Below are 20314 nucleotides of genomic sequence, written 5' to 3' on the forward strand. Positions count from 1 at the left end.
GGAATTTTCTCCCTTTGGAACCCAATGCCCTGCTTGCTCCCACTATTGTTGAGATACATGGCAGTGACGACATCTGAGGATTAGGTCTACTTCAGGGATTTCTCAAGATCATTTCTTACTTTTTCCAACTAGTTTGGAGTTGCTGATTCCTCTCGAGTTCACTGCAGAGATTGGTTTTTACAACAGTTAACTCCTTTTCGAGCAAGATGTGCGACTCACTAGCTAATTCCTTCCCTTTTCCAAGACTTACATTCATATGTTCTCTATTGAGTCCCTCAATGGTTTCCTCTAGATCAGTGCATATCACTAGTAGGTCATCCCTTTCCTCTTCAATAGATGCAACATTTTCTTCAAAAGTGTGTTTCTCATTGCTAAGACCTTGTATTATTTCTTTTAGATCAACAACTACTACCATCAGATCGTCTCTCTCATTTTCCAAACTAGTTATTTTTTCATTCAGGGCCTCCTTCTCTTGTTCAAGATTAGCTATGGTCTCATTTAAGTCCACTACAAAGACTACTAGATCATCTCTAGATTGTTCGACCTCTCTTAGTTCTATGGTCAGGATCTCCTTATCATTTATGAGACTAGTAAGCATCAATTAGGACATTTGATAAAGATCTTAGCTTCTTAGAAGAATAGGATTTCAGATTTCTTAGAACATCCCTGAAGTTTACCTCATCTTCTTCATCATCATCATCTGACTGAGCCATCAGCGTGAATAGTGAATCGTACTTTGTTGCTTCAGTTTCCACTGCCATCATGGAACTGTTTTCTGCATCTAATTTCCTTTCGGATTCACTTGAGGAGTCTCCCCAAGCATCAAGAGTCTGCTTAATGATATTGTCTGCATCACTTTTTCGATTGAATCTTTTCTCTGGATATAGGTTCCTTTTTCCCGCTTTGTCAGGATTTTGCTTGTACTACTCATATTTCGCGAGTGGGCAGTCTTTGATGAAATGCCATAATTTTCCACATCTGTGACAGAGATCGGTGTTCCTTGTTTTACTTGAACTGTCCCACTTTGGTATGCCACCATTTCTTCGAACCATTTTTTGAAATCTCCTAGTAAGATAGGCCATGTTACTATCTTCATCACTTGAATCACTCTTTTTAGCCTTAAGCACCAGGTTCTTTTCCTTCTTAGGCTCTCGTCTTTCACTGTCTTTCTTTCTTTTCATCTTGTATGTTTTCAGATTACCAATCAACTCATCCATGGTCAGAGTCCGTAGATCTTTAGCTTCAGTTATGGCATTTACCTTACTTTCCCAAGACCTAGGTAGAACACTGAGAATTTTCCTTACAAGCTTGTTTCTGGGAATGACATCTCCAAGTGAGTGAAGCTCGTTTATGATGGAGGTGAATCTGGTGTGCATATCTTGTATGGACCCATCATCCTTCATCTTGAAGAGCTCATATTCAGTGGTGAGCATGTTTATCTTGGATTGTTTGACCTGAGTGGTTCCTTTGTGTGCAGTTTGTAAGGCTTCCCATATTTATTTGGAAGTATCACAAGCTGATACTCTGTTGTACTCATCAGGTCCTACGCCATACATTAAGATTTTCTTGGCACGATAGCTTTTCTACAGCTTTTTTGTCAGTGTCATTGTACTCTCTTCTACCTTTGGGCACCAACGTTCCTATTTCTTCAAGTTTCTTCATGGGAACATGAGGACCATCACAAATGATGTCCCACAGCTCTGAATCTTCGGCCATCATGAAATCATGCATCTGAGTCTTCCACCAGCCGTAGTATTGACCATTGAATCTGGGAGGTCTATATGTTGATTGTCCTTCTTCAAAGTTTGGTGAAGCATCCATTTAGGATCTTTCCTAGGTGTTAGCCTGATAGGAGGAACCCGCTCTGATACCAATTGATAGCTTATATGAGTCCACCAAACTGTAGAGTACTTGGTTCTCTATGAGACTGATACGTAGAATGCAGTAAAGACTGAACGTAAAGAAGGCAAGAGATTTTCTATGTGGAAAAATCCCACACAAGGGGATTAAAAAACCATGACCAACTCTTGTAGGCTTTTAACTCAACTAACTTTAATCTACCTATTACAAGCCACTTTGCAAACACCCTATTGCAAAGACTTCAAACTAACTTATGATGCAACCACCACAAGCCACTCTCTAACTCTCCTAGTTACAGAGGATTTAACTTATGACTATTCCTAGTCACAACATAAACTCTAAAGTTAACGAATTTGGTTTGTTTCTAAGACAACGCTTCTGAGAAAGCAAACTAGGAATTACAATGTAGAACAATTAACAAGATTACAACTCAACTATGAATGTACATAAGACTTGTTTAGAAACTGATCCTTAGTGGAGTTATCTTCTTATTCTTGCCAAACCAGTGACTTCAATGCCGGATGAATAATTTTTCTTCTTGAGAGAATATCACTGAATGCACAAGTGATGGCGTGTCTTGCACTAGGTTGTTTTATCACAAAAGATATCACAATAGATAGTGATGTCAACTCTTGGTGTACTTCTTCCCAATGAGAAGTGACTGCTGCACTATCTGCACATCCACTCCTGGGCAGTTGCATTCCAGCTGGATAGTGGACTTTGTACTTCTATCAGGACACACCAACGGACCAGGTCCTGGTTGTGTTCCTCTTCTGTAACAGTTGCCTGATGGTTACTTTCTTCTGCTACATTCCAGTTGTGCACTTGACCTGTACTTCTGTTAGAGAACCCTAAGGGACCAGGTCACCAGGTCCCTGTTGTGTTTCTCTCTGTGGTCGTTCGTCCATTTGTTGACAAGTTCATATGAAATGTATCCTGTGGAACAGATTCTCTATCTGGTTCTTCATAATAAAATTGTTATATCATCAAAACAAAGGAAGTATAAGGCTAAGACATTGAAAACTCATCAAACCTCCTCACCCTCTCTCTCTCGATGGGATGTATGATAATAGCATGACGAGCCAAGTCGATAAATCTGGTCTCATGCTGAGTAACAGTCATAGAACCTTGCTGGAGACGCTCAAACTGCCTCCGATAGATCTCTCTCTGAGTGATGGGGAGAAACTTCTCCAAAAATAGCTGAGTGAACTGATCCCAAGTCAAAGCTGGTGATCCGGTTGGTCTAGCCAAGCAATAATCTCTCCACCAAGTCTTGGCGGATCCAGACAAGCGAAAAGTAGCAAAATCGACCCTATTGGTCTCCACTATCCCCATGTTCCTAAGAACCTCGAAACAGTTGTCTAGATAATCTTGGGGATCCTTAGAACATGCACCACTGAAAGTAGTAGTTAAGAGCTTGGTGAACCTATCCAACCTCCACAAAGCATCGGCAGACATAGCTGCTCCATCACCGGTATGAGCTACCACACCCGGCTGAACTGCTCCAAATGGCTGAACTGCTGGAGTTTGAAACTGGGGAGCTACCTGCTCCGGATTGCGAGTAGCAGGAGTCTGGGCTCCTCCTCCAGCCTGAGAGACGGTTGGTGCTACAGGAAGCAAGACTGCTCGGGTGACACTCTCCATAAGGCTCACTAGACGGACCAGAGCATCTTAGAGTACTAGGGTAGCAATGAACCCCTCTGGGACCTGATCTGGGCCCACCGGAACTGCCTAGGTCGGAACCTCATCATCAAAGTCAACCTGAGACTCCACCACTGGTGTTGCTGCTTTGGGATGAGCTCTGCCCCTACCTCGGCCTGTAGCACAACCTCGGCTTCGCCCTCTGCCCCTCGTGGGAGCTGTTGCTGGGGGCTTGGGTTGCTGGTCAGTGGATGAGGAAGCGCCTGTTCTCGCCATCTGCGAAAGAACAGAGTAGAAATTCAATTAGTATTGAAAAACCAAACTGCATGACAGGAAGGAATAAATGTGAAGTTTTTTCTAACTCCGTAGCCTATGGGGGATAAATACAGACATCTCCATACCGATCCCTCAGACTCTACTAAGCTTGTCTATGAACTGTGAGACCCATGTAACCTAGAGCTCTGGTACCAATTTTTCATGACCCGGATTTCCTACCCTTGGGAGTCGTACTGGCGCCTACTAATATGAGTTAGACAAGCTGACGGTTTGAACAAATTACCATTTTACCCATTTTATATTCTTTAACAATTATGAAGCAATAACGTGTAGACAACAGAATTTACAATAAGCGGAAGAAAAGCAATAAACTATCTAAATATGAATCCAATACAACTGTTTGAACATCAACTACCCAGAACTGGTGTCATAGTTTTATAGACGGTCTAAGAATACTACATACAAAGTCTAAAAGATAATAGATATGCTACTTCTGAAATAAGTAAATGAAACATGATAAAGGGATAGAGGGAGATGCCAGGGCTTGCGGATGCCTGCAGGACTACCTTGGATCTCCGTGTGGAATGAAGGCAGCCACCCAAGCTACGGTCCAAAAGCTGTTGCTCTGAGATCTGCACATAGTGCAGAGTGTAGTATCAGCACAACCGACCCTATGTGCTGGTAAGTGCATAGCCTAACATCGGCGAAGTAGTGACGAGGCTAGGACCAGACTACCAAATAAACCTGTGCAATTTAACTATATACAGCGGAAAAGAAGAACAATAATATAAAGTCAAGTATGGGAGGGGAAACATGCTGCGCGGGACTATCAATTTAGAATATAAAGACAACGAGTAATTAAAAGGAACAACATATCTCAGATATCAACAAAAAAGATCAAAAATCAAATAGTGCACGGCATCACCCTTCATGCTTTTATTCTCATCCTCACCAAAGCAATCAAGTAATGAAAATGTGCACGGTATCACCCTTTGTGCTTTTACTCTCGTCCTCACCATATAATCAATATAATCGGCACGGAATTGTACATCGTGCGGCACGACATCACCCTTCATGCTTTACACTCTTTCTTACAAATCATACACGGCATCACCCTTTGTGCTTTAACACTCTCTCACCAAAACAATACACGGTATCACCCTTCGTGCTTTAACACTCTTCCTCACCCAAACAACAATCACAAATAATAGGCCAAGGAAATGAATGAAATTACAATAAGAATCTTGGCAAGGGAACAATAGTTCAACAATCGAGTCCCGGCAAGGGAACAATATCAAAAGAAGCATCAACCTCCCGGCAAGGGAGATAATATTAATATCAACAGTATCCCGGCAAGGGAGGCAATATAATGATTCTCTTTTGTTTTTCTCTTTTTACTTCACAACTCACTTCACAACTTGAGCCAATGCTCTAAAAGGTTCAATTGCCACTTATACTTTCACATTTCATTATACAACTTGAGCCAACTCTCCTCAATGTTCAAATAACACAATTACTTCCACAAACTTTGACCAACAATAGAAATCATCACCAAGGCATGAATAATACAACGAAGTCATAATAATCACAATATAAGAGTCATGGTCATGCTAGACACCAACGTATAGATACTCGTCACCATGCCTATACATTGTACTCAACAAATACCACATAGCAAATAGGACTCGACTCCTAATCCCTCAAGCTAAGGTTAGACCAAACGTTTACCTCGATGCCACGAACACAATTGAAGTCTCAACTATCGCTTTACCTCTTGATTCTACCACCAATTCGCTTGTATCTAGCCACAAGTTACTTAATTACATCAATAAATGCTAAATAAATCAATTCTAATGCATGAAAATAAGTTTTACCCAAAAATTAAAAAATTGCCCCCGGGCCCACATGGTCAAAATCCGAGGTTCGAACCAAAACCTGATTACCCATTCCCCCACAAACCCAAATATATAATTGGTTTTGAAACCGAACCTCAAATCGAGGTCCAAATCCCTAAAATTTGAAAAAAACCTAGGTTCTACCCAAAACACCCAATTTCCCCCATGAAAACTATTGATTTTGAGTTGAAATCATGTGAAAAGATGTTAAGGATTGAAGAAAACTAGTTAGAAATCACTTACAATCAAGTTGGAGAAGAAGTTGCCTTTGAAAAATCGCCCAAGGGTGTTTGGGTTTTGAAAGACTGTGAAAAATGGTTGAAATGCGTCTAAGTTATGAATTTACAGGTTGTAGGTATCGCAATTGCGATCGGGGTTCACAATTTAGAACCTAGACTTCTGCTAAGCTCGCATTTGTGAAGTTGCTTTTGCGATCAACATGTCGCATTTGCGACGACTGGCCAAAAGGGGAAACATCGCATTTGCGAGGTAGGTTGGCCTGGGCTATGTTTGCATTTGCGACACAACCTTCGCATTTGCGAACTCGCATGCGAAGCCTGCAGGCCTATAATAGAACAACTGAAACCTGCAATTTTCCCTAGTCCAATTCTACTCTGTTGTCTATCCAAAACTCACCTGAGCCCCCGGGGCTCCAAACCAAACATGTACACCAACCTAAAAATATCATGCGGACTCGCTCGTGCATTCAAATCACCAAAATAACATCAACAACTATGAAATTAGCATCAAAATCATGAAATTTCTTAATAACTTCAAATTTTCCAATTTTCTCAAATACGGTCTGATTCACGTCGTTTCAAGTCTGTTTCTTAGCAAATTTCACAGACTCATCTCAAATCATATATAAGACTTGTACTGGGCTCCGAAACCAAAATACGGGACCAATACCATCATGTTTTAAATACATTTCATTTTCAAAAACTCATATATATTCCAGAAAACAATAATTCATTTCTCGGGCTTAGGACCTCGGAATTCGATTCCGAGCATATGTCCAAGTCCCATATTTTCCTAAGGATCCTCCGGGATCGTCAAATTACGGGTCTGAGTCCGTTTACCCAAAATATTGACCGAAGTCAACTTAATTTATTTTAAAGTCAAGATTCATCAATTTTCACAGATTTTCACATATTAGCTTTCTGATTATGCTCCTGGACTGCGCACACAAATCGAGGTGAGACAGAAAGACTTTTTAAGGTCTCGAAATGCAGAATTTCTTTTTAAAACAAGTGATGACTTGGGTCATCACACATCAATATAAAGAGAAGCTATAAGAAGATCAGTTCCCTTATGTTTGACATAAAGGGTAACTTCAGACATACTTCTTACAAATCCCAAACTCAACAAGTGTTCATCTATCTTGGTATACCAAGCCCTTGGAGCTTGTTTTAAGCTATAAAGAGCCTTTTTAAGAAGACAACTTTTTTCTTCTTGTCCTTGCTCATTGAAACCCTCTGGCTGCTCTACATAGATTTCTTCCTCCAACATACCATTTAAAAATGCGGATTTGATATCTAGCTAGAACACCTTCCAGCTTTTTTGTGCTGCTATTTCTAGCAATAGTCTAATAGTATCCAACCTGGCTACTAGAGCAAAAGTGTCTGAGTAGTCAACACCAAAATTCTGGCCATACCCCTTGACAACAAGCCTAGCCTTGTGTTTGTTGATAGAACCATCAGAATTAAGCTTGGTTCTAAACACCCATTTTACTCCAATGACCTTCCTATCCTTTGGCCTATAAACTAACTCCCAGGTTTTGTTTTTCATGATCATTAACATCTCATGTTCCATAGCATTTCTCCAATTTGTATCTTGAAGTGCTTCCTCGTGCCCAGCAGGTTCACAAATTGCCATATTACTTTGTTGGTAGATATCAGAAAGTAATCTTGTACCTCTAATTGGAGGATGATCCACTAACTCATTTTCCCATTGATCAGATGCTTGCTTCTCTGATGCTTTGATTGGAATTTGATTATTCTCCCAATCCCACGTTTCTTCCTCATTAAAGTGAACATCTCTGCTGAGGATCATCTTTCCTGTTTGTGGATCATAAAATTTGTAGGCTTTGGAGAATGAGCAAGCCTCGAATGGAGTTTTATTCTGCAATATTTTAGCGGAAAGTTGGTTTTGGAGAAATATCGCCGAGTTAGCTGCCTCAACCCAAAAGCTTTTCGGCAGCTCTTTTTCATGCATCATGCACCTTGTCATCTCCATTATATACCTATTCCTCCTTTCACTAACTCCATTTTTCTATGGAGAGTATGGGCAGTGAGCTGAAGAACAATACCACCTTCCTCGCAAAATTTGTTGAATTCTTCAAAATTATACTTTTTTCCATTGTCAGACCATAGGGATTGGATTCTGTAACCACTTTGATTTTCCACTATCTTCTTAAACTTCCAAAAATTCCAGCCACCTCTGATTTGTATTTCATAAAGAAAATCCAGCAGAATCTTGTATAATCGTCAATGAAAATAACATAGTAGAGGCTACCTTTTAAGGAGGGTGTTCTTTAAGGTCCTGCAATATCTGTGTGAATCAGTTGCAGCCTTTGAGAAGCCCGCCATGATGCTTTAGGGAATTGCTTCCTGTTTTGCTTACCAAATTGACAAGCTTTACAACTTGGTAAATGATCAACTAGAGTTGGTAGCCCTCTTGTCATATCATCCTTCTTCAATAGCAACAGTGCTTGTAGATGACAATGGCCACATCTTTTGTGCCAAATTTCAGTTACACTTACTCTGGTGGAATAAGCCAATTGCTCTTTCTCAGTTGGATCGAAAGGAAAACTCCTTCCTCTCATCTTCACCCTGAAAATTTCACGTCCAGCCACGTCACTGATTTGACAGTGCTGATCTTCGAAGTAAATTCTGAATCCTTTTTCAAGTAGTTGTCCTACACTTAGCAAGTTTTGATCAAGGTCGGGTACATAAAGAACTTCTAAAATGCTCTTTGTGCCTGCATTTGTCTTGATAGCTATGGTTCCTTTTCCTTTGGCAGAAAGATGGTCACCATTTTCTATTGATGTTTTATACTTCAATACCACACAAGAGGGGGGTGATTTGTGTGGTGACTAATTTTCGCTTAAACTGATTATGGAAGGACATGGTTCTTCTATGTATTCCAACTACTACTATTGCGGAATAATAAGTACATAAAATAAAGAACAAAGAGATTTTACGTGCAAAACACCTGGCTCAAAAGGTGAAGAAACCACGACCTACCTTCCAGTAGGATGTTCCCAAACTCTCCACTAAAATTACTGAGCCAAAAGCTACATTTACAAAAACCCTTTTGTAAACCTAGGATTAACTCTAATCTCGTTGTGGTACACAGCCTCAACTGTTGCGACAACTTAAAGTTAGCTCTAACTTGAAAACTCTAAGTACCTAATACAATTGCTTCTAAATAAGCTGAAGGTACAATGTAAAATCACCTACTATAATTGAACTAGAATAAAAGATAGATGTTTTGAACTGGTTCTTCTAACTGGTTCAAGTAGCTTCAGGATTGCATGTTTGAATCACACATAAATTGCTTGTAAAATTGCCTTGTTATTTTTCTCTCAATTCACGTTTAACTTCTGCTTATGTGCATTACCTGTAAAAGAGAACAACACTGGTATTTAAGAGGTTAGTAATTAGAGATTGACTAGGATATATATGCTACTCTTCCATGGTGGAAGAGTTCTAGTTGATATCATAATCTAACTCTATCCTCTTTCTAAACTGTGTTCTTTTTGTGTAAAGAGTCTTTCTCTTTATCCAATATGCAACCTTTTCGATCATGATCAAGAGATATTACTTCTGATAAGTTAGATTTATCTCCTTCACATGCATCTCACCTATTTGGGTTGATCACGACTGTGCTTCACAAGATGGACCTGGTCCATGTCTGAGTTCTTTTGTCAGTCTTCAAAACTTCACATTTACTTGGGCCAACAAATTCCCCCTTTTTTATGATGACAAACTCTATGATTTTCACTCATTTAGGCCTTGTAAGAACTCAGCTTATTCATCAATACAAAATTCACTTATCATCAAAGATAAGGTTAATTAGGTTATAAACATCACATATTCAGAATATGTAAAGCACAATATCTCTTTTCCCTTTTGGCATCATCGAAAAGTTGCATAAACAAAGTGTGAGTCCCAGATTTTATTAAGTACTCATGGCCACTGGGACAACTGCAAGTGCAATTACGGATTAGTCATCAATGATCAGGCAGACATATTTAAACTATCAAGGAAATATTAACAGTCAACAAGAGAAAAAACAATAGATATCATTGATAAAAGATATGTTGCTACCACAATCCACAAACAGAAAGCAAAAAAATTCAAAACATGAGCAAAAAGAAAGAGAAATCCCTAATCTGGGTCACTGATGGTACTAGACAGGTTCAGGAGATAAAGGCTGGAATTCCTAAGGCTTGGGGGATCTAGAGGGTTGGTTTTGGGCTTGGATAAGATTTATCATATTGTGAAGAATCCCATCATTCTTCTCTTTTTCCTTGGTAAGCTTAGTTTTGAGAGCATCCCGCTCAGTTTCAACCTCTGCTAAGTGAGCCTTCAGCCTAGCTATCTCAGCATCCTTAGCCTCACTTTCCTGAACTAAGGCCCTGACTTTACTGTTGATAGGTGTCTTCTTGGATGAACCGGGTTCATTTGGAATGACATTGACTAGATAGTCACAAACAATCAGAGTATTAATTCCAAAGTAGTCCTTGCTTGTGGCCATTTCCCATTTCTTCAGAGGCACCTTGCATCGATCCAGAATAGTAGTCAGAATAAATCCATAGGGGGTGGCATGGGCCTTGGAGCCATTGATAACCCTGTCCAGTAGCTTGATGATGAATGCAGGCCAGTTGATTTGCCTTCCACTTTCAAGGCACTCCATCAGAACTAAGTCCATATAGTTAGCAATATGCCTTCTTTCCTGCCTGGGCAGTAGACACTTGTTGACAAACTCAAAAAGGACTTTGTGTTATGGCTTCGTTTCACTCTTGTGCACAAACTTGGCCTCAGTCACTTTTTCAACATCACAGAATCTCCTGGTGATTTCAAGGGCAGGAGGAAGGGAATCCAGACTTGGCCATTTTTGCCTGGTGTAGTCATCATATCCCTCAGCAAGGATGTCAAGAATCTCTCCCAGCTTCTATGCATCAAATGTCACTTAAACTCCTTTTACTTGGCTGGTGACTCTGCCATCATTGACCTCAGCATTTGCCATGAATTCAATGATCTCATTCCTGGCTAGCCTTCCATCCATCTGAAGGACCATGTCCTTCCAGCCCTAAACAGCTAGGGCATCAACCAAACGAACCATTCCTGGTTCCACTAAGTCTTTTGCCAAACTTAGTCAACTTGTCTTGTTCACCATCAGACTCACTTTCTTCTTTACCACTCCATTCCTCATCTTCAGAAACTCTAACTTTTTTGTTTTTCACTACAAACCTTGTCCTCTTAGCCAATAAAGATTCAACAGCCTTAGACACAGATGAAGACTTCTTGGAAGAAGTCTTGGTCTTTTGGGCTTGGGGGTCTGAACCTCCATTGTTGTATGGTCCTCCTGATGGACCTATTCCATCTCCTCAACATCAACAGCTTCAGAGGACTCTGCAACCATACCTTTTCCTTTATCCATCCTCTTCTTCTTACTTTCAGACAAAGTCTTTTGTAGTTCACTCTCACTTTGTTTCACCCTACTTCTTGTGGCTCTATCCTTTGGCAAGGGAATTTCAGTAGTTGTTGGGGAGGAAGCCTTTCGTTTTTTGGAATGTTTTGCAGCACTGGGGCTTTTGGTGTTGGAGTTCTCCTTTTCTTTGGATCATAACCGGTACCACTTTCTTTAGAAGGTCTACTAGGATCTCCTCAATAGATGAACCAGGTTCATCTTCCTGTGAACTTAGATTAAAAAACCCTTTAGTAGCTTCCCCTGAACCACTTCCCCTGACTTCTTGCCACTTTCTTCCACATATGCATGATCGACTCCACAAATAGTGGGTACCATCACTTCAGAAGTGGGTGAAGAACCGACCACTCCTTTCCCTTTTCCCCTCACATCAACACATATACCCTCTTTCTCTTTTTCTTTTCAATTTTCTTTTTACCTCCCCTACTTCCCAATTCAGTCAATTCCACATTCCTGACAGACCCAACCAAAACAAACCTATTTTCTAAATTTTCAGTCAAAGCAGAACTTACCTTAGAATGGGAGTTTTGAGCCTTCTCAGAGTCAGAAGACCCAGTTCCTTTTCCCTCACTAGTAGATTTTAATGAATCATCTGAGTTCTAAGAATCTTGGGCTTGGCTTGACTTTAATTTCTCATTCAATTTCTTTGAAAGAGCACCAGTTGCCACCGTTTTCCGAGCAAGCATTTTACTCTTATTCTCCTAGGTTGACTGGTTGTGCTGGCTGGAGGTGGTGTGGAGGAGTCAGGAGAGGAGAGTGGTGGAGGAGTGCCTGGATTATCTTGTAACTGACTTCTTGAGAGAATTTGTGAGTTAGGCTTTTGGAAGAGAGAACAATTGAGAGCGAAATGGATTTTTGACGGTTTGGAATAGTGAGGGTGGCAGAAGGTAATGATGGATATTTAAAGAAGGAGACCTATTAAATGACTAATGGTAGCTTTTACATTCAATTAGAGGACTAATCAACCTAAAATTGCAGGTTGAATGAACAGTTAAACTTCCCTAGATTTTAGGCATTTTACATGGTGAGAACTCTAGTAGAGACAGAACTGGTTCAAAAAGTAAACGGATAGGATTTTCTTATGTTTTTGAACATATGTAGGACTCTGCTCATGATTTAAATATTTATATTTCTAATTGTGCAGAGTATAGAAAACATACCTCATTTTTTCAGATGACCAATACTGATGAACCAGGTTCTTCATTTAGAATTCTCTTGATCATGCCTCAAATTACCATAATAGAGAAAATTTTGTTAGAGATCAGTGAGTCATATCAACACATGTCACAAGAGTATACTATTTACAGTATGAAACTGAGTAAAAATTAATCTAGGTATTTACATAAGTTCCAGATTTCCTAGCCAAAAAAAACAAATTCAGTTTTTTTTTCAATTATTTTTCATTGTGCATTCTCAGCTGACCCCATTAGGTGATCTTAATCATCCCTAATTCTAACTTGTTCCATTCAGAGCTTTCTTTACTCAGTGCTTTAGTAAATATGTCAGTAATTTATTTATCAGTAACACAGAATTCTATGGTGATTAATCTTTTCTCATAGTTGTCCCTTAAGAAGTGATGTCTAACATCTATGTGCTTAGTCCTCTTATGATGAACTGGGTTCTTTGTCATACTTATAGCACTAGTGTTATCACAAAAGATAGGGATGCAACCAACTTCAATGCCAAAATCTATCAGCTGATGTTTGATCCACAACAGTTGAGCACAACAAGAGGTAGCAGCAACATATTCAGCCTCAGCAGCGGATAAGGCCACTGAATTCTGCTTTTTAGTGGCCCATGATACCAGACATGAACCAAGAAAATGAGCCATACTAAGGTGTTTTTCCTATCCACAAGAAAACCTTCATAGTTAGTATCAGCATACCCCACTAGATTAAAGTTACTACCTTTAGGGTACCAAACGCAAAGATGAGTAGTGCCTTTCAAATATCTCAGTATCCTCTTGACAGCAGTCAAGTGATATTCCTTAGGATTTGCCTGAAAACGAGCACAAAGCCCTACACCTTTTCTCTCAGGAATAGAGTACTATCAATTTTACCTCTCTTGTAGCCATGTTCAAGTAGGAATTTGGATAGTTGTTCATACCATGCTCTTGGAGCCTGCTTGAGTCCATAGAGAGCCTTGTCTAATTTGTACATATGTTCTGGACACTCCTTGCTTTCAAACCCTGGAGGTTGTTTGACAAACACTTCTTCTTTTAGGTAGTCATTTAGGAAGGTGCTTTCGACATCCATCTAATGAAGAGTAAATTTCATGTGTGCTGCAAAGGCTATGAGGAGTCTTATTGCCTCCAGTCTTGCAACTGGAGCAAAGGTCTCATCATAATCTATGCCCTCCTCTTGGCTATAACCTTGGACCACCAGCCTTGCCTTATTCCTTGTAACTGTTCCATCTTAACCGGCTTGTTTCTGAAGACCCATTTAGTGCCAATTACTGATCTATCCTTGGGTCTTGGAACTAGATGCCAAACTTGACTTCTCTCAAACTTATTGAGTTCATCTTGCATTGCATTTACCCAATCTGCATCCTACAAAGCCTCAGCAACATTTTTAGGTTCAATAAGAGATAAGAAAGCATCAAAAGCGCATAGATTCTTTAATTGTGATATAGTTTTAACTCCAGATGTTAGATCGGTAATTATGTTCTCAATGGAATGAGAACTTTGATACTTGTAAGGTTTCACAACCAACTAGTGTCTGTTTGATGTTTCACCCATGTTCTGTTGTTGAGGAACAGGCTCGTGTACAGGTTCCATTAGGGGATTGGTTTCAGTTCTTCTTTGTTCAGTTCCCCCTGTCAAGTTGCCCTGGATGGAGGAACCTGTTCCATCACATATTTCTTCTTTTGGTGCATCTTCAACTTGAGCTATGACTTCACTGAATTCTTTTACCAGCCCAATAGCTTCAGCTTCATGTTCCTGTCTCTTAAAGAGAATGTTAGTTTCATCAATAACTACATATACACTTTCTTCTACACATAAATTTCTTTTTTTGTACACTTTATAAGCTTTGCTATGTGAAGAATATCCCAAGAATACTCTCTCATTACTTCTAGGATCAAACTTACCTAGGGAGTCCTTTCTATTATTGTGCACAAAGCACTTGCATTCAAATGCCCTAAGATGGGATATGTTTGGTTTTCTCCCTTTAAGTAACTCATAGGGAGTCTTCTCTACAAGAGGTCTAGTCATGTATCTATTAGTGATGTAACATGCAGTATTTACAGCCTCTGCCCAGAAGCTATGGGGCAGTTTACTAGAAAGAAGCATAGTCTTAGTCATATCTTCAAGAGTCCTATTCTTTCTTTCAACTACTCCATTTTTTTGAGGTGTCCTAGGGGCAGAGAAATTATGATCTATACCATGCTCATCACAAAATTCAGCAAACTTAGCATTTTCAAATTCAGTTCCATGATCAGACCTAACTGTTGCAAGTTGATAACCTAGTTGTTTCAGAGTTTTTCTAACAAAGGCAGTAAACATGTCAAATACATCATCCTTAGATGTTAAAAACAATACTCAAGTAAACCTAAAGTAATCATCAACAAGTACCAGCACATATTTCTTACCACCTCTGCTCAATGTTCTCATTGGACCACAGAGATCCATATGAACTAGTTCCATCATCCTAGTTGTGCTTACCATTTTCATTGCTTTTAAAAGATGATCTTACCTGCTTCCCCCTTGTACAGGCCTCACAAACTTTGTCTTCCTTGAACTTGATATTAGGTAACCATATTACCAGGTCCTTGGAGACTAATTTGTTGAGTTGATTCAGACTTGCATGACCAAGTCTTTTGTGCCACATGAGGGGATCATTGTCCAACACACTCAAGCAAGTGAGTTCATTTTCTGAAAAAGTGGACATATCTACAATGTAAATATTGTTAACTCTTTTTCCCTGCAAAACAATCTTGTCAGTGGTAAGATTAATCATAAAACATTTGGTAGAGGTGAATGCTACCAGGTTACCTCTGTCATACAGTTGTGATACACTGATTAGGCTATATTTCAAGCCATCTATCAAGTAGACATTCTCAATGGAATGTGAGTCTGTCTTACCTACCTTTCCAACCCCAATGATCTCACCTTTCTTCTTATTTCTAAAGGAGACATTACCTCCTTTTAGATCCTCAAGTGAAAAGAACTGGTTCTTACTTCCAGTCATATGCTTTGAGAAGCCACTATCCATGTACCATATTTGGCTACTTCCCTTCACTCGGACCTACAAAACGAAATCAGGGATTAGTCTTAGGAATCCAAACTAGTTTGGGTCCCTTTCTATAGGCAAAGGGGTGAATTAAATTCCTTTTGGCCACTCTAGGTAGCCTATTTTTTCTCTTGAACAAAGGTTTTGTTCTTTTGACTGGCCTTTTCTTTTGCAATACATTCACTTTTGTAATGACCAGTCATACCACAGTGTGTACAGATTTTGTTTTTAGGAAGTGTGATGTATTTGCTTTTGGGATCCCACTTAGGTATTGGGGTCCCATAGCCAAGTCCTCTCTTGTTGATACTGTGGTGCTCTTGTAGCCAGGATAGTGCATCAGAGGACTTATTCCATTTGCAAGTTCTATCTAGTCCATGCTTCACCATGCCTAGATCTTCTTTTAGGACTCTTATCTGCTCATTTTTCCTGTACAACTCATCCTTCATTTTCCTAGATTTTCTTCTAAGATGAGATGTGTGTGATCAGCTTTCTTCTTACCTGTTTCTAATTTTAGTTTTAAATTTTTAGACCTAAGTTCTAAGACACTGGTGTCAAGTTCAAGAACCTAGTTCTTCAACTTAGCATTTTTACTATCACTTTCACTAGCCCTAAATTCCAAATTTTTGCACTTGGCTTTTAGGATCACACATTCCCTAGACAGTTGTTCCTTCTCTTTGTTTATGTCCTCAGACTCATCAATGAAGTCTAGAAGCAATTTAGATAGCCTTTCTTTAGACAAAAAATTAATCTTATCTTTGAGATGAATAACACGTACCTCTTGTTCATCATCTGATTCTCCAATGGCCATATGTGCTTGTTCATCTCCAGCTTCGTCTTCTAAATCCTCATCTGAGGTTTCTCCCCAAGCAGCAACCATAGCCTTTGTTGATCCTTTGTTCCTTTTGGGTTGAACCTGTTCCTTCTTCCTATTTCTTTGTTCAGCCTTTCCTTCTTCCATTAAATTTCCCACTGGGGACAATTTTTTATCATGTGGTCAGTCTTACCACATTTGTAGCAGCCCTCGTAGGTTTGTTTTTCAGGAGCCCTTGGTTTGTTGAAGGTTGCACCTCTTGAAGAACCCTTTCTTCTCATTAGGTACTTCTTGAAATCCCTTGTGACCACAGCCATTTCATCATCCTCTAAGTCTGCACCTTCAGCTATTCTAAAAGCCAGGCTTCTTTCCTTCTTGGGTGCATCCATCTTCATAGTTTGCCTTCTCAGTTCATAGGCAGTGAGATTTCCAATCAGCTCATCTAACCTGAGGGTAGCAATGTACTTTGATTCCTGAATAGCCGTGATTTTGCTATCCTAAGTTACTGGCAAGACCCTTGTCAAGATTTTCTCAACCTTGTCTTCTTCAAGGATAATTCTTCCAAGAGACTTAAGTTCATTTGTTAGTGTTGTGAACCTTGTGTACATCTCTTGGATGGTTTCTCCTTCCTTCATGGTGAAATTCTCATATTGAGAATATAGAAGTGTTCCTCTTGATCTCTTTACTTGATGAGTTCCTTCATGGGCCACTTTTAGGGTGTCCCATATATCTTTACCAGTGGTACAACTTTGAATCCTGTTGTATTCATCTGGACCTAGTTCACACACAAGCCATTTCTTGGTCTTGCCATTCTTTTCCCATTTCTTCAAATCTTCAGCAGTACAGTCAGCTCTTGTCTTTGGCACGTCCACTCCTTCAGCATTCTTCTTTGTAGTAGCCAGAGGACCATCAGTAACTATGTTCCAGAGTTCATAGTCGTCTACTATGATGTGGTATCTCATCCTGTTCTTCCACCAGGAATAGTACTGGCCATTAAAGAGTGGAGGCCTAGCAGTGGATTGCCCTTCCTAGTTTCCAGGTGGTGCACTCATCTTGATCTGTTCCTAAGGTGTTAGCCTCTTCAAGGATAATCAGCTCTGATACTAATTGATGTTTAATACTTCAATACCACACAAGAAAGGGTGATTTGTGTGGTGACCAATTTTTCGCTTAAACTGATTATGGAAGGACTTGGTTTTTCTATGTGTTCCAACTACTACTGTTGCAGAATAATAGTACAGAAAATAAAGAAAACAGAGATTTTACGTGAAAAACACCTGGCTCAAAAGGTGAAAAAACCACGACCTACCTTCCAGTAGGATTTTTCCAAACTCTCCACAAAAATCACTGAGCCAAAAACTGCATTTACAAAAACTCTTTTGTAAACCTAGGATTAACTCTAATCCCGTTGTAGCACACAGCCTCAACTGTTGCGACAACTTCAAGTTAACTCTAACTTGAAAACTCTAAGTCCCTAATGCAATTGCTTCTAAATAAGCTGAAAGGTACAATGTAAAATCACATACTACAATTGAACTAGAATAAAATATAGATGCTTGGACTGGTTCTTCTATCTGGTTCAAGTAGCTTCAGGATTGCACGCTGAATCACACATAAATTGCTTGCAAAACTGCCTTGCTATTTTGCTCTCAATTAACATTTAACTTCTGTTTATGTGCATTACCTATAAAAGAGAATAACAGTGATAGTTAAGGGGTTAGTAATTAGAGATTGAATAGGATACAGATGTTACTCTTCCATGGTGGAAGAGTTCTAGTTGATCTCATACTCTAACTCTATCATCTTCCTAAACTGTGTTCTCTTTGTGTAAGGGGGTCTTTCTCCTTATCGAATATGCAACTTTTTTTATCATGATCAGGAGATATTACTTCTGATAAGTTAGATTTATCTCCTTTACGTGCATCTCACATGTTTGGGTTGATCACGACTGTGCTTCACAAGATTGACCTGGTCCATGTCTGAGTTCTTTTGTCAGTCTTCAAAACTTCACATTTACTTGGGCCAACACCTATCCTAACTTTGGATATTTCAGTGGGCTTCAACTCCTTGAATGGGCTCCTGTCATGAGTCATGTGGCTAGTGCAACCAATATCAATTAACCAAGAATCTGTTGAGCTCTTACAAAGAGTTCAGTTAATTCTGTAGAAAGATAAGTTCTTAAAACATATCCTAAAAAAAACTGAAATAGATCATGACCATACTTTTAAGTCATGGAACTAACCATGATAACTAACTCCTAATAAAACTAAAAATACAAACTGCAGGAAAATAACATAAATATTGCAGTCCTAAAGAAACTTATTAATACTTACCCTGCATTTCTTCTACAAGAGGATATTTTCACGGCTCGAACCCGTGATCTCCTGGTCATATGGTACTAAATTTACCAGTTATGATAAGGCTCCCTTCAAAAAAAAATCTTTTTTAAGATATTGAGTTTTTTTAATTGTTTGAATTGTGTTTCAACAGTACATTCTTGACACAAGCGTCTATCCAAAAGAGCCTGAACCCATGAAAGAGCTAAGAGAGATTACTGCAAAACACCCTTGGTAATTAACATTCTCCTAATTTCCTTTTAACTTTTGGTTCAACCAAATTGAATACTTAAATGTGGTAATTTTCTAGTTGGAGTTAAGTATGAAAATATTCATTTTGGAAAAAACAGGAATATCATGACCACCTCTGCTGATGAAGGCCAATTCTTGAGCATGCTTCTCAAACTCATCAATGCCAAGAATACTATGGAAATTGGTGTTTTTATTGGTTACTATTTGCTTGCTACTACTATGGCTCTTCCCGATGATGGCAAGATAATTATAATTTTTACCAACTAATTGATTGCAGTCTGAAGGGGATCCTTGGAGCAACGGTAAAATTTTCTCCATATGACTTATAGGTCGTGGTTCGAGCTGCGGAAGCTGCCACTAATGCTTGCATTAGAGTAGGCTATCTACATCACACCCTAAAGGGTGCGAACCTTCCCCGGACCCTGCGTGAATGCGGAATGCTTTGTGCACTAGACTGTCTTTTTTAATTGAACTTAATAGATTTGCGTTAATTTGCTAAATTGATTCAGATTCTAGCCATGAATATCAATCGAGAAAACTATGAGATTGGTCTTCCAGTAATTGAAAAAGTTGGACTAGCTCACAAGATTGAATTCAAAGAAGGTCATGCACTTCCCGTTCTTGACCAAATGCTTGAAGACATAAGTACCTAAAGTCCCCTGAATAAATTAAACATCATTAACTTATATGCTTGATTACTATTTCTCTATTTTAAGACATCAATATTAATTTGTATGAAACAATGGTGGCAATAATTAACAGGGCAAATACCATGAAACATATGATTTCATATTTGTGGATGCTGGTAAAGAAAACTACTTGAATTATCACAAGATATTGATTGACTTGGTCAAGATTGGTGGACTAATTGGATATAACAACACCCTTTGGAATGGATCAGTTGTAGCACCTTCTTATGTACCCCTTAGGAAATATGTTAGGTATTATAGGGATTTTTTATTAGAACCCAACAAGGCATTGGTTGCTGATCCGAGAATCGAAATCTGCCAACTTTCCGTCGGTGATGGCATCACCTTCTGCCACCACATTGGTTAATATACAGTATTTGTTGGCTGTGTTAACAAAGTCGTAGCTGAAAAAATTAGAAGCTTACTATAGAAATCTCTTAATGGTGTAAGGCATTTTAAGAAAAATCATACAAGCTTGACCTAAAGCACATAATATTGGTTGGTTTAGCCCAGCAATGCTTTTAGTGGCAATCAAGAATTGAAGGCATGCCACATGGCTCATGGCAATAGAGGATTTATTATTCATGAAATTCCCTTGTTTTAAATCATT

At 39.2% G+C, this 20314-nt stretch overlaps 1 protein-coding gene across 1 annotated transcript in view; it reads left to right on the forward strand.

Annotated features, from left to right (window-relative positions):
* Positions 1-20071, forward strand: part of LOC104216099 (caffeoyl-CoA O-methyltransferase 3-like) — a 33595-nt gene extending 13524 nt beyond the window's left edge. Inside the window, exons 2-5 of the mRNA XM_009766062.2 lie at positions 18918-18997; positions 19114-19256; positions 19523-19656; positions 19778-20071. Of these exons, the coding sequence (XP_009764364.1) occupies positions 18918-18997; positions 19114-19256; positions 19523-19656; positions 19778-20071 (651 nt within the window). The remainder of the gene's footprint in view (positions 1-18917; positions 18998-19113; positions 19257-19522; positions 19657-19777) is intronic.
* Positions 20072-20314: the final 243 nt, after the last annotated feature.

The sequence above is a fragment of the Nicotiana sylvestris genome, chromosome 4 (assembly GCF_000393655.2).
Source record: "Nicotiana sylvestris chromosome 4, ASM39365v2, whole genome shotgun sequence".
NCBI lineage: Eukaryota > Viridiplantae > Streptophyta > Magnoliopsida > Solanales > Solanaceae > Nicotiana > Nicotiana sylvestris.